Below are 15,896 nucleotides of genomic sequence, written 5' to 3'. Positions count from 1 at the left end.
ACAATGTTTATTCAATGTTGGCTTGCTGTCTGGGTTCATACTCCCTGAGACAGGATAGCGCTGATGTGCCTAAAAATGTTCCACCACCCATGGATGAAGAGGAGGAAATGGCTACACAATTTATGGTTTACTTATTTTATGATAATAAAGATGTTTACTACAACTCTTGCTGTAAGGTTTCTGTGGCTCAGTGATTAGAGCATTTTGTTAACTGTGCAAAAGGTTGCGAGTTCAATTCCCAGAGAACACGATATGTATAGCCCGAATGCACACAAGTCGCCTGTCTGACAAATACCAAGAATTAAATGTTAAACTATTGTATACTACTTGTATACTATTATAACTACACTCCAGCCAGCTCACAGTAATGTGAATGTGAGATAAAATTTACTACACTGGCTCTCACATTGGGGCTTGTGGATTACCAGGTCAAAATATATAGAAAATGTTAACAAAATGAGTATATTTGAAAAATCTGTAGAAATTACAGTATTACTGGCAGCTACTGTAGATTTAAAATTATGTTATTTACTGGCAACAATTTGTTCAAAATTAAATGAACATTAAACATTAACAAGTCTTTATCTTTACAGAATAAAACTAAAATAACATCCTCATGCAAAGCATTCTGGGAACCAAAATCTGAAGGAAAAAAAACAGAAAAAGGTTGATGAAGATTTCTGGTTCCCAGAATGCTTTGCATTAGATTGTTATTTTATCATTTTATTCTTTAAAGACAAAGACTTGTTAATGTTTAATGTTCATTTAACTTTGAACAAACTGTTGCCAGTAAATAACATAAATTTAAATCTACAGTAAGTTACTGGCAAACAGCTGCAAAACTACAGCAAATTTTTTACAGTGTATGGTTTATTTAGGGAACATATATGGTTTAATTATAATATATTATAATAAGCATTTGTTGATGCTATTGGACAATTCTCTTTAAATTCAACATTTATAATTATATACAAGTTAATACAACTATTATATTAAATGTTTGGAATTTAACTGTGTTATGCTTGTTCAGAGATTTTTTGTATAGTTATCTAAAATACATAGAACACTATTATAACTCCTATCTCTCCCTAGTTTTACTTCGAGACTCGATAAACCTTGTCCCTCATGCTGGCCCTTACAATACCGGCAAGTAAACCAGCATCTAAGCTGCACTGTTCTACATGTTCAGATTTATGGTTCTCTCCTCGATCTATGGTTTTTCTATCGTCTAAGAAAAAGGACATAAGATTGGAAATTGATACGGCCATAGCTAACGTTAGTGCTTCTGCGATGGTAAAGGCGCGTTTTTTTGGTATGCAAATGGTATGCAAAAATACAGTCAAACATAATACAGTGAAAGATAATCTTTAAAGTTTATTTGGGGCACAATGATCAGGCATAATAATCTTAATCACAAAGAAAATATTATTAAGGTTTATATAAAGTAACAAAATAATAAACGAATAAATAAAACATTAACAAAAGATAAAAATAAAATAAAAATCTCAGAGAGGCACGCATAAACAAAATTAGTTTCTAACATTTTTGGAAAAAACGAATGGGCAATATTTCTCATGAAAAAGTGGATAAGTGTTTATACCATAGTTCATACCATAGACTGTAAAAAATAGGTTCATACACAGCGCAGATCATAATGAGCGAGCGAGTGAGTTTTTTAAATAAAGTTTGAGGAAGCTTGATGATGACGTTGATCCGCGACCATGGGGTGCTGTAGTCCGTTTATAGCCTACCGTTAGCATTTTATATCTGACGGCTTTATTTAGGCTTCAAAATGTATAGCCTACATTTTAGATTAACTTGTAAAGATTATCTTGATAGACAAAACGTGTAAGGGTCACAACTCTTTGTTGAACACAGATCTTATTATTTGCGATTTTCCAAAATTCTATGGGGAAAATGCATAGCTTTTTGATCGAGGGAACCCATGCGCCGCTAACTTCCGGGTTGTCCTACAAAATGACGTCATTACTTCGGCACTCTGAGCTAGTCGCGTGCGTGGGTGATAGATAAGGGTCTATCAAGCTCAAGACATAGGACATTATCAAGTTGTTTTCCAAGATGAAACTGTTTGTTGTAGTAACGTGTTGTATTGGTAAGTCATGTTCTGGTTTGACAGTTACACTCACAGGTTAATTTACACCGGGTGCTGTTGTGTATATTGACGGTGCAAATACTTTTCAGGCATTGTTGCTGCTGCTGTTGATGACGATAAAGATGAGATCGAGTCGCTCAGTGTTTCTGAAGGAGAAAACCTCACCATCTCTATTCACATCAAGAAAACGGATAAAGACCCTCAGGTTTTGGTAACCCGTCTCAATGACTCCTCACAGGACTCGGTAGCACAGTTAATCTGCCATAACGGAGACTGTAAACGCGAGGAAAAACCTGGAGTTTCTCTGATATATGATGGAGGGAATGTCACGCTGATCCTGATGAACGTCAGTAACAAACAAACGGGGCTTTACACGGTCTGCAAAATGAGCGATACACAGCTGGAAAACAAGATTTACAACGTTACAGTGTATCGTAAGTATTAGCCTACTAAGCATGTCGTATTGTCTTTGAAATATAACCCAGAGTTTCATGTAGTCTAATGCGTTACAGTAGTTGCATCATCACAATGTCGCAGGACCGCAAGAGAACAGCAACATAGATTTAGCTTATTGTGAGAAAGAATGGTTTATTATGAGGCATTTTGACGTATTCGGGCGTCTAAAAACTTTAATAAAGCATGAAATTGACATTTCATTATATACATATTTTATACATATTAAGAACAGTTCCTGTTTTGTCTCCTGTAATGTGAAACTACATTTTCCACTTGTATGCTATTAAAATGAACGTAGATATATATTTGTACACATTTAGCCGAAGAAGTAGAATTTTGGGCTTCACACACTTTGAATGAATGAACTCAAGTAACTTATGGGTGGGATCGAAGTGTAACATTGCGTGATTTGCATCATGTCTCGTGATGTAGCGGATGTGACAGAGCACTGACTGAGCCGAAGCCAATGTTGTTCAGGAATGCTGTACACTGTGCCAAACTTTAAAAGTATGTAAAACTGAGCAACATTAAAAATATATCTAATCGTAATTGTGTAGCTACTAGAAAAGGAAAGATCGTCAAAGTGATCAAACATCTTTAACTTTTCAAGTCTCAAAATAAACAAACTCAAATTGGATGATTTAAAACAGGGGTTTTCAATTGTTTAGATGACACTGGACCAAATATGACTGTATATATGGCAACTATATATTTTCGTATATAAAAACACAAATCATACTAAATACTTTTATCACAAAATGTGTATAATATTTATTTATTTAATATTTTATTTCTATTACATTGTTTTTCATACTTACTATAGTAGCCTACTATTCTGTTGGATCATGTAAAATGTATTTATATATTTTAATAATTTCTTTATTATCAATTCACGTATCATTTTTACGTTTTTTTATTATTATTATTTATTGTTTATATCATTTATTATTTATTTCAGTTATATTTTTTAATTTCTTAATTTTTTTCCTCAACTTTTTAAAAAAACTTTTTTCCACGAATCCCTGATTTAGGAAATATTTGTACTTTTGTCTTATACCTGGATTCCCTGAAAATGAACATTTGTGTTGCTGTTGTAAAACGTTAATTGGTTTCTTCCATGGAACACAAAATTATATTTTTTGTAAGAATATCCTGGACACTTCATGAAAATGAATGAGAATTAAGGTTATAAAAGTACTTGCAAAACACCATACAAGTATAAAGTAGTGCATATGGCATAAGCCGTTCAAAAGCTTTATATAAGAAATGCGATGATGTTTGGTCATGTGACATGCAAGAAAAACCTGCTCAGATCTTTACTGTATATCTTATCACTGGTGTTGATCAGAGATGACCACTGGACAACAATTATACATTCCTTTGTGCATATATACATGTCAATCAAAATCGTGAAAATCCATGGACATTTAATACTGTTATTTAAGAATCCACTAATAGGTTTTGATCTTGTTGTCCCATACAGAGGCTCCTCTCAGGACCATCAGCTCTTCTGTCATGTACAGTAAGTCCTTCACTGTTGGACTGGTGCTCATCATACTGGTGGTGCTCATTACTGGTGCCATCGGAGTCGTTTATTGGAAACGCAGCAAGGTAAGTATCATCACAGAGCAATTTATCTTAATCTGTCAAATCATGATGACATTAAAGATTACAAACAAACTATTTTCTCTCCTTAAAGGGTTAGTTCACCCAAGAATGAAAATTAGCCCATGATTTACTCACCCTCAAGCAATCTTAGGTGTATATGACTTTCTTCTTTCAGACGAATATAATCAAGAGTTATGTTAAAAAACATATCCTGGCTCTTCCAAGCTTTATAATGGAAGTGAAGAGTAAGTTTGGAGTTTTTGAAGTTCCAAAAAGTGCATCCATCCATCATAAAAGTAATCCATATGACTCCAGAGGTTAATAAAGGCCTTCTGAAGTGAAAAATATCCATATAAAAAACTTTTTAAACTGTAATCACTGGCTTCCAACAGTGGGCCGTACGCGCGTTCACAAGAGAGTTGAGATCCGGTGGAAGAGGTGTCACGCATTAGAAGTCTAAAGGCCCGTTCACACCAAGGACGATAACTATAAAGATATCGATAAAGATAAAATTCTAAAAATCATTCTCCATATTAAAGAATATCAGAGTTCACACCATAACTATAACGATAAAGATATGAGGAACGATATCGTCGAGATCACTTTCAGAACTATTTTTTTTCCAGCTGTCGAACACTAAAACACTGACAGCCAATCAGAATCCACTCAATTTAAAGGACTCGTGCAGTGTAAAAGTGTTTTGGTGTTGTTTCCACGATTGACTTCGTCAGCTAAATTCACTGTTAGATTAGATCGATTACACTAGACTAGCTAGATTCAGTGTTTAGATGCGTTTGAAACATAGCATGCTGAGGACTTCTGCTGGTAAAAGACGTGGAAATGCAACAAGAACAGCAAAAACACATTCAATGACTTGTTGTGAACAACTTACAGCAGCAGCAGGTCATCCATTTTCACTACTTTGAAACCGCAGCGCTTGCGTTATCGTTTGTTGGTGTGGATGTTAATATAGTTTTTCTCATTATAGTTATCTTTATAGTTCTCGTTCTTGGTGTGAACGGGCCTTAATACGAGCAATACAAGTTACTTTCAGTTAAAACAGCTCAAACATGCATTTTAGTCTGAGATTTAGCTTAAGCCTGGTCTGTGAAACCGGGCATAAGGCATTTTAAATTTAAAGCTTTGCTTCTGGCCAAAACACCAGTCCACGATCAAAATCCACCGACATTTTTGTTTAGAACTATTTTTGCTTGTAAATGGTGTTTGATCTGTGAATATTTCCCTCCTGATTCAGACAAGCTGAATATTATAGATCGAGGACTCGTATTTTAGCAAATGATGGATTTATATCTTACAAACATGCAGCTTTACACTTCACAAGATGTTAATTGATGGACTGGGATTGTGTGGATTATTGTGATGATTTTATCAGCGGTTTGGACTCTCGTTCTGACGGCACTCGTTCACTAAAGAGGATTCATTGGTGAGCAAGTGATGTAATGCTAAACTGTTCAGATAAGAAACAAACTAATTTCCATCATGGATGGCATATCTCTTTAAAACTTGTCATATTAAGGCCCGTTCACACCAAAGAACTATAAAGAAAACTATATCGAGAACTATATTAACGTCATGCTAAATATCTCCAAATCTGTTTTCATGAAGACACACACTCCTCTACATCGGTGGATGAGTACACTTTCAGCACATTTTTATTTTGGGGTGAACTATTCCTTTAAGATTTTTTTATTGTGCAAAAGCATGGTTTGGATATTATAACCCTAAAAGAGTTATAGATTATGCTTTTGCATCTACACCATTATTTTCACTTGTTTTGCGTGGCATCCTGTAACTGTGTTTTTCTGTTGACTTACAGGGAACTTCTTACAAAGAGTCACAGAATGACGACACCGCAGCCAGCAGTCTTTGTGGATCCCTGACTGTTATTGATATTTAATGAATGTCGGGGAGTTATTTGACACTGGTAACCTCATCTAGCTCAGGACTAAGCTGGAAAAACAGAACCGGACATTTTTTCCATGATAAATTAGAACGAGTCAGCTTTAAGTTATCAAACGGTGCTTTGACTGCCTGAAGAGTGTAACCACTGGGACTCTGGTGCTGTGATTGAGTGTGTGGATCAACCAGTGGGATGTGTGGAAAATCCCGAGGGATTCTGCTTCCTTTGAGCAACTCCACAAGACCATTTGCTATTTTATAATTCTTTTAGCATTATTATTAAGGTTCCAAACACTTAAGATTGTCCACTAGAGGAAGCTAAAGCATTAAACAGCCCGTTAAGTCATAATATTGCATTAATGTGAATGGGCTAAAAAAGTTCCTCTTATTTATACAGTAGGACCATTGTACAAAATCTCCTGTGTTGTGCATGATTAATATGCAAAGAAAAAAATTATTTAGTATAATATATAGAATAATATTTTTTTATAAAAGCACAATTTTGTGATATAAATGAAATTAACCATTTATATGCCTAAGAATGTATTTATACACACACTTTAGCACATTCTCTGTCAACAGCTCATAAGCAACGACTGTGCAGGAGTCGATCACTTTATCGTAGCTTTTGTGATCTCTGAGAAGTAAGCAAAGTCGTTTTTTCTGGTATTTTATTTTTTACATATATACAGTATATATCTTTTTTTAATTGTATTTAAATATTTATTTAGAAAGTTTTTTTGGTCCAACATGTATTATCTTGCTGTTTATCAGTGGCGATTCACATCATTTATGAGCTATTGGTTTTGGATTAGAACACAATAATGGCAGCTTGCAACTATAGGGTGAATTCAGGGTTTATTGTTGCATTGTTTGTATTTATTTTATTGATTATTATTTAAAATATATAATCGTGTTACTGACTATATTACATTTCTATGTTACATTTCTGTGTTTATATGGTTTAATTGTAATTGAATAATCTATCATTTGAATATTACTATTATCTTGGTTTTTTTTTTTCTTCACATGTAGGAGATACTGTAAGAGAATGTCTCCATTTCAAGGTTTTTAGTGTCACAGGACGATGTTGTGACGCAGCAATTTTCCATTGCTTTTCTATATGAAGAGTTCAGATGCAAAAGCCTCTGTGCCATCTGAAATTTTCTTCTAGAATGATCATTTTTATAAAGCTCGTATATTTAAGTTCAATAATTTCACTTAAATGACAATGCAAATTACCTATTATTTGTCATTTAAGTGAAATTACTTAACTTAAATATACAAGCCTTATAAAAATGATCATTCTAGAAGAAAATTTCAGATGGAACTTAGAGGCTTTTGCATCTGAACTCTTCATATATTTTCTATATTTTTATTACTTAAATATAAGTGCCTCATTCATTCATTACTCTTGTTTTAATAACACTTGTTGGATTTGTGGTCAAACGAAGTCTGAGCATTGAATCATAAGCAAATAAGGTTATTCAATAAACTGTTCTTTTATTATCATCTCTTCGTCTCCTGCTTCTGCTCTTCTCTGGCTTTCTCAGTCAAACTCTCAGACTGACAGAAGACTGTTAATAGAGTCTTGAGGTAAAAGACAAGACTTTTGTTTACTGGTTTTGTAAGACAAAACGGATATCTTTTGATAAGATCCAGTGTCCAGCGTCGGATTTGACATTTCTGACGTGGGGATTCCTCAGAGCAGGACTTGGGGAGCAGGACTCGGGGAGCAGGACTACCAACATACAACACCAAGAACTGACAAACACTGAACTAGACACAGAGCTTAAATACACCTGCAAACAAGCAAAACAAAAAAACAAGGGGGCATGGTTAATCAGACACCTGGGGAGACTAATAGACATTAAACATAACGGAAAATGCTAAACATGTGACGAGACAGAGGAACATAGACTGGAATAATAACAATGGGGATGATTAGGAGGCCATGATGATGGACAGACGCCAAAGGGCAAATTTGGTCAGGATGGTTACACCCCTACTTTTTTTACGAAGGACATTCTGGGATTTTTAATGACCACAGAGAGTCAGGACCTCACTTTAACGTCTCATCTGAAGGACGAGGGTAATTAAATGCATACTAGAAAAAATGACCCTATGCACCTGTACCACTTAGGACAGGGGTGCCCAACCCTGCTCCTGCCGATCGACTGTCCTGCACAGTTCATCTCCAACCCTAATCAAAAACACCTGAAGCAACCAATTAACGTCTTCAGGATCGCTTGAAAATTAAAGGCAGGTGTGTTTGATTAGGGTTGGAGATGAACTGAGTAGGACAGTCGATCGGCAGGAGCAGGGTTGGGCAGGCCTGACTTAGGAGATGAACTGAATGTGGATTATAATGGTTTGATTCAGCTTTCCTACCTGTTCCTGGTCTCTGATGCGAGAAAGGTAAGAGGACCAGCGTCGGCCAATAGTGAGCCTACGTGTGATGTACAACACAGACGTGCTGCGCAAAAACACTATGTGAACTCACTTGAGGCCTAGAGAGAAGGAAATGAATAGTGGAATAAAGTCGTTATTTTTGTTTACTTTTTGCGCACAAAAAGTATTCTCGTCGCTTGATAAACTTAAGATTGAGCCACTGATGTCACATGGACTACTTTGATGATGTCTGTATTGCCTTTCTGGACATGGACAGTATGCCGTCCATTGACTTTCAATGGAGGAACAGAAAGCTCTCGGACTAAATCTAAAATATCTTAAACTGTGTTCCGAAGATGAACGGAGGTCTTACGGGGCTTGGAACGACATGAGGGTGAGTCAGTAATTACATAATTTTCATTTTTGGGTGAACTAACCCTTTAAGCCTAATCCAAGATTTAAAGGGCCTTTTAAACCAGATTAACAAAAACCTGCTTTCTCTGTCATGGTTTTAAATAGTCCTAGACTTAGTCTAGTCCAGAGCTGAAATTAACTTTCATGCCATGTGTAAGCCTGATTCTGAAATGCAAACTGAGGCAACACTAAATTATCACACATTATTAGATTATTAACACTCAAGACGAATATTTTACTCTAAGTGTCTCTATATATATCAATATCTATATATACTGGCCCAGAACGTGACACTCTAGTATTTAGTCTTGTATTGGCTGTAGCTAAAACTTATCATATACATCAACTCTGAATGTTCTCCTAGAGATGAAGTCATTGATGGTGAGTTCAGGCGTATAAAGTCCAGATTCACTGGCGCTGATGTTCCAGATGGTCAGTGATCCGGTCTGTGTGTCGAGCTGCGATCTGTCAGCGAGTCTCTTATGAAGCGATACTTTACTCTGATACATCTGTGCTATTCGGGTGGTTTGGCTGCCACTTGTAAACAGCCACATTGTTTCATCCTCTCCTTTTAGTTCAGGAACTCCTGTTTGCAGAGTCAGATCATCTCCCTCCATCACTGTCTTTAACTCATCCCACTCACCATTCACCAGACCTGGAACAATATGAATGAGGGTTAAACATGAGTTACACTGAGAGCTAGTAAATAATAAAACTTTCTTCAACAAAACATGGAACAAGGTTCCGAATGCAATGATTGGACGAACGTTTTTTGATCCTGAGACTTCCCAGATGTTCATGTTTTAATATTGAGACCTTGTAGATGTTTAGACCAGCAATGTTTAGATTTGTGAGCAGAAGCAGTTATGAATCTGACTGGACTGCTGAAACACAAAGTTCAATCATTGCGCCTCTACTGTTCAGTTTGTATATGCTCCCACTAGGCCATATAATTCAAAACAATAATATTGCTTATCACAGTAATACAGAAGACACTCAGATCTAGATTTATCACCAAGTGACTTCAGTCCCAATCCTATAGACTCCCTGTGCCAATGTTGAAATGAAATTAACAGCTGGATGTGCCAAAACATTCTTCAGTTAAATAAATACAAAACAGAGGTCATTGTATTGCCAATTAAGATGAAGTATCAAAGGTGAATGAATACTTTGACTCCGGGAGTCTAGAAACTAAACATGAAGTCATGAATCTCAGTGTCAATCCTGGATTCTGATCTTAGTTTCAGAAAATACATAAAAGCCAGAACTAATTCAGCTTACTACATCTAAAAAACATAGTATGAATCAGGGCCCGTATCCCTAAAGATTCTGAGAATCCTCTCAGAGAGCTCCTAACTTAACCTAAAAATTCCTTGCCAGGGCCCGTATTCATAAAGATTCTAAGAATCCTCTCAGAAAACTCTTAATTTAGCTTAAAAACTTTTATGTAGGAGTCTTAGCTTAAGAGCGATTCGGGACTGATCTGAGAGCAACTCTGAGTAAGGAAAAGACAAAAACTTTTATCTTAGTGAGGAGGCGGGGTTGACCCCGTTGCTGTGTATGACACAATCTTTTGAAGACTGGGATTGGTTGGTTGTCCAAGAAGGAAAAAAAAAAGTGATTTTAAGTATAGGGTCTATTCTAAGCCTCCACTTTGAACTTACATGCGTAATTTTTTCTATTTGACCGTTCTCACACACACATTATATGTGTATATAAATCCTTTTTTTATTTACCATGCTGTTGATTTTCTATAAGGTATTTGATTGCTTAGAATGATAAAAATTGTTCCACTCTTTCTAATTACACTGATTGTTGGCATGTCTATTTAAGCGGTGGTTTGAATGTTGGTTTTAATGTATCAAACATGGAATTTTCCCAGTTGCCAAATATCGTAATGTAGTGATTACTTTCATTTCGGGCGCTATGGCATTTCTGCGCTGCGTTGGAGATATTAGCGTGTCTCTAAAAAGATCTGTCACAAACATGATCCCTGCACGATCTAATCTATAGCGTCATTAACTCACTGTTATCCATTGTCTGCAACACATTTCTTCTTCCCCCATTCGTCTTTCTGCCATTTTCTCCTCTGCTAAAGAAACTCTTCAGCCTCTAAAAAGTCCTCGTCCGTGCTCCTAACAATTTTGACCTTAAGACCTCTTTTAAGGGTTAAGATGCTTTCTGAATTACTTTTTTCTTTACTAGGAGTTTTTCTTTAATTTTAAGAGTAAACGCCCACATTTCTAAGAATTTTCTTAGAATTTTGTCACTAGGAGCTACTCTTTGCATTAAGATTCTTTATGAATACGGGCCCAGGGGCCGTATGTATAAAGCCACTCAGAGTAAAATTTTAGTCTCAAGTCTGTCAAAATTCTAAGAATGACGTCATTTTACTTTTATTCCTAGACTTAAGAATAAGTGTGATTCATAAAGGATCCTAAGTATCAAGACTAGGTCTCAGCTCCTAAATTATTTAAGAGAGCTGAAGAGGTCTCTTAACCTAGTTAGGAGTAACAAGATGACAGCAGAGAGGAGGAGGCCACGCACTTTTCAATGAAAATATGATGTATTGGAGTTACAGTAAATGATGACGGAGTTGATTTTATAGCAATTAAATGAAAGGAAAGTAATAATTACATTGTTGCTGACTAGAAAAAAGCAGCAGTGCACCAGGTGATGACTTGAGCTCATCATTCCACAGTAAGCAGGGTCTCAATAGCACTATTGTGGCACTGACCACACCAAACACATTAGTGGCTAAAAGTGATGTGTGGAGTTTTTTTTATTGTTTTTTTATGACCCAACAAGTTTGCTTAAACCATCAAAATATAAGGAAAATAAAACTTAGTGAAGATATTTATCTGACAAAATTATTTTAAGTCAAGTCACTTTTTACAGTACAGATTGTTTCAAAGCAGCTTTACAGTGATAACAGGAAAATAATGCAACAAAGTTAGTTGGGCTGTACAGCAGCTCTAGAAGAAAATAGTGTCATTGTGCAGCTTAAGTTAGTTCAATGATGATTCATTTCCAATGTAAGAGATCATTAGTTATCTATTTAGTTCATTATACAGCCGCTCTGAGAAAACAGTGATGTCATTGTTCAGCTCAGTTCAGTTCTCAGACAATGGTGTCAATCCAGGCAGATCAATAATATTGTTGAAAAAATGGCAAACTACAGCTACAGGTTTTTTTTTTAAAAAAAACTAAAAAGCTCACAGGAGAAGAAAAAAATCATACATTGTCTGCAACATAGTCAGTTATTAATATTTCATTGTCCTCTCTTGTTCATTTGTTTAACAGCCTTGGCTAAAAATGTTGTCTGTACAGTTTGGCATGTTTCATTGTGTTGTCACAAATAAACAATTGATTCCAAGCACAACTACACAATACGCGTACAAAATCTTTAACACATTTTTAATACTATTTGAATAAAGGGTGAGTCTGTCAATTTTCCTTGGCCTCACTTTTGGCCAATACTATATGGCAGTTCTTTGACTTTCCAATTGATCTTCAAATCTCGCAGTAAAATAAAGCCACTTTATTGAGTATTTTGGGCTTTCCTGAGTTGTTGGATCCATTGATTGAACTCATGTTTGCATAATTGCTCCAACTGTAAATGAGGAGACACACATCAATAGAAAAGGGTTTCCACAGCATAAATACTAATTTGTGATAATTTTTCACAATGCACTGCAAAGCATTTTTTTTATAAATTTAAATATTAAAGCTTCAGTGTCTTAATTAAATTATTTTATTATAATTAGATTAAATGATTGGTGTCATGCTGCAGTGACCTCATCCTTGCAGGCTCACTATTGGCTGATTCAGTGGTTGAGGGCGGCCATTTTGGGTTGACGTCACTGTAATCCTTAGTTCACAACACTTAAGTGCCACTTCAGTCAGCACTTAAGAATCAGTCTTATACTTTACTGAAAGTTGCTTTTAGCTGCTTTATAAAAGTCTCCTACTCTTAGAAAAGTCCTACTCTTTACTAAGTATTTTCTGACACTTAAGTCAAAGCTTAAGACTATTCTTAAGATCATTTCTTAGAAGTTTTATACATACGGGCCCAGATCTTTTGTGTCTAAGCACGACCTAGAGAAGCTTATTCATGCATTTATTACATGCAGGGTATATTTTACTGCTTATATTAAGTGATATTAGAATCGATAGATACCTTTGAGTCCAGAATAAAAAACAGTTTCTGTTTCTGCGCTGTACAAATCACACCGCACTGCCTCTCTTCCTTTTATGTCCCTCATATTCATTTTAATCTCATGTTTAACTTTTTTCTTCTTTCTTTTATTGTATTTTATATTTATTTATTTATTTCTTATGAACATTTTTATGATTGCTATTTTTTTTTCAAATAGCCTATTATTTTCTGTGAAGCACTGGATTACCACAGTGTAATATAAATAAATGTGCCTTGCCAAGCATTACTACTTTTGTCAAGTTTGTCAATGTTGTGATGAAATACTGAAAATATTTAATTGTGTTTGAGTAAAACTCAGGATCTGTATGCAGCATGAATTGAAACCACTGTAAATGTTCCAGTAAGTGTCTTGACCAGTGAATACAACCACTAAAACAATATTCTGCTTGTGAAAAGAAATGATTTCTTACCTTCCATACTGATGAAGAACACAGTGAAAACACACACGCTGATGGTCATTTTGAACAGTTTTCAGGAACTGCTTTGTGTCGTTTCTCTTGATGAAGCACCAGAAGATCAAACTGATCTGATGAACATTCACTGAAGATCAAACTGATCTGATGAACATTCACTGAAGATCAAACTGATCTGATGAACATTCACTGAAGATCAAACTGATCTGATGAACATTCACTGAAGATCAAACTGATCTGATGAACATTCACTGAAGAACAAACTGATCTGATGAACATTCACTGAAGATCAAACTGATCTGATGAACATTCACTGAAGATCAAACTGATCTGATGAACATTCACTGAAAATCTAACTGATCTGATGAACATTCACTGAAGATCAAACTGATCTGATGAACATTCAATGAAGATCAAACTGATCTGATGAACATTCACTGAAAATCTAACTGATCTGATGAACATTCACTGAAGAACAAACTGATCTGATGAACATTCACTGAAGATCAAACTGATCTGATGAACATTCACTGAAGAACAAACTGATCTGATGAACATTCACTGAAGATCTAACTGATCTGATGAACATTCACTGAAGATCTAACTGATCTGATGAACATTCACTGAAGAACAAACTGATCTGATGAACATTCACTGAAGATCAAACTGATCTGATGAACATTCACTGAAGATCTAACTGATCTGATGAACATTCACTGAAGAACAAACTGATCTGATGAACATTCACTGAAGAACAAACTGATCTGATGAACATTCACTGAAGATCTAACTGATCTGATGAACATTCACTGAAGAACAAACTGATCTGATGAACATTCACTGAAGATCTAACTGATCTGATGAACATTCACTGAAGATCTAACTGATCTGATGAACATTCACTGAAGAACAAACTGATCTGATGAACATTCACTGAAGAACAAACTGATCTGATGAACATTCACTGAAGATCTAACTGATCTGATGAACATTCACTGAAGATCTAACTGATCTGATGAACATTCACTGAAGATCAAACTGATCTGATGTAGAGACATCAAATGGCAAATGTAATGTAAGCGGAACGAAACTGAGCTACTCGTTATTGACTAGGTGCACGTGGCCGCCATTTTGGAATTTGGATCAGCGAGTGTACGCGTAGACACTTCCGGTTTCGCATTACGCCCGGTGCAGGGAGCCGGAGAAAGCCGAAAATGATCTTTTATAGTTGTTTATAGAATCAATTATCACTTAAAATACTACTAAGATCCATATTACTATCACACGAGCCAATGGCAATTAAATGCACGGATGCATAATGAATGAAATACAACTGATCACGAACAAGATTGTATTTGATTAATGCTGCGTAGCCTACACATCGTCTATGGTACACATACGCAATGACAATTATGCCTACTGTAAATATAGAGTTACAACTACAATTAGAGTTGTTTGCTTAAAATGCAGTGTGAACATTCACGTTTGCCCTGAGATAGGCTACAATTTATCTCCGTAAATACTATTTTTCTCAATTCTGCGCATATATTTTTACTTGCATCAATTGCCCGATCAATATTATCATCAAATATTTTATATTTTTAACTGTAGGTACCACAAACAACTGAATATAGGTACTTAAGTTTGTGTATATTTTACACGTAGTAAAACACTGTGCTGCTTATAAACACCAGACAGATAATGATTTATGAAACAGATGGTCTTTAGCCTACTCATCTCACGGGAGACAGCGAGAGCGAGAGACAACAGCGACCGAGTTCCATTACCACAGAGATATTTTTTCACAATGAGTGTTTTTAGGATTCAAGAGTGGTGACTTGCCTTTCAGAGGGTGACAGCCTCAGCACTTCATCGCTGTGTGCCCTTATGTACCATTTCGTCACGTTAGGCTACAACAGAGAAGTCAGCTTTCATGCATTCCCCGTTGACGCTGCGGTACGGGCTGAGTGGATGCAGAGGATCCGGAGGGATCACTTCAACCCGACCAAATTTTTAAATGCATAATTTTCAGTGGATTTCACTGAAAAAAAAAAAAATATTAAAAAAAAAATATTTTTTTTTTTAAATGCATAATTGCAGTGGATTTCACCTGTGCGTTTCTATGCTTTCTATTACTGCATTAAATGCTGTGCAAGTGAGATGAGTAAAGACCATCTGTTTCATAAATCATCTGACATTTCATTAATCTGACTATGCATCCGTGCATTTAATTGCCATTGGCTCGTGTGATCAGGGCCGTTTCTAGCCTTTTTGGCACCCTAGGCAAGATTCCTATTGACCCCCCCCTCCCTCCCTCCCTCCCTCCACTATCCTTCTAGGGGGGTTCGGGGGCATGCTCCCC

General features: G+C 35.9%; 1 protein-coding gene across 1 annotated transcript; it reads left to right on the top strand.

Moving 5' to 3' along the window:
• The first annotated feature begins 1,967 nt into the window (after positions 1-1,967).
• LOC308702770 (uncharacterized protein) lies at positions 1,968-7,611 on the top strand. The gene is made up of 4 exons (XM_081385846.1): positions 1,968-2,113; positions 2,203-2,547; positions 4,053-4,180; positions 6,015-7,611. Exons 1-4 carry the CDS (start codon positions 2,080-2,082, stop codon positions 6,093-6,095), a joined length of 588 nt encoding a protein of 195 aa, XP_081241972.1. The 5' UTR covers positions 1,968-2,079; the 3' UTR covers positions 6,096-7,611.
• The last annotated feature ends 8,285 nt before the right edge of the window (positions 7,612-15,896 follow it).

This window comes from Scardinius erythrophthalmus (assembly GCF_964197995.2).
Source record: "Scardinius erythrophthalmus genome assembly, chromosome: 15".
In the NCBI taxonomy this organism is placed as follows: Eukaryota; Metazoa; Chordata; class Actinopteri; order Cypriniformes; family Leuciscidae; genus Scardinius; species Scardinius erythrophthalmus.
The sequence above is the reverse complement of the archived record's forward strand: the minus strand, read 5'-3'. Positions and strand labels throughout refer to the sequence as shown.

What these genes read in the sequence shown, in the direction of transcription:
- LOC308702770 (XM_081385846.1), top strand. Translation starts at nt 2,080, where the DNA reads ATGAAACTGTTTGTTGTAGTAACGTGTTGTATTG. An exon ending in TGTAGTAACGTGTTGTATTG is followed by an intron (nt 2,114 to 2,202) that starts GTAAGTCATGTT and finishes AATACTTTTCAG; the next exon opens with GCATTGTTGCTGCTGCTGTT. An exon ending in TTACAACGTTACAGTGTATC is followed by an intron (nt 2,548 to 4,052) that starts GTAAGTATTAGC and finishes TGTCCCATACAG; the next exon opens with AGGCTCCTCTCAGGACCATC.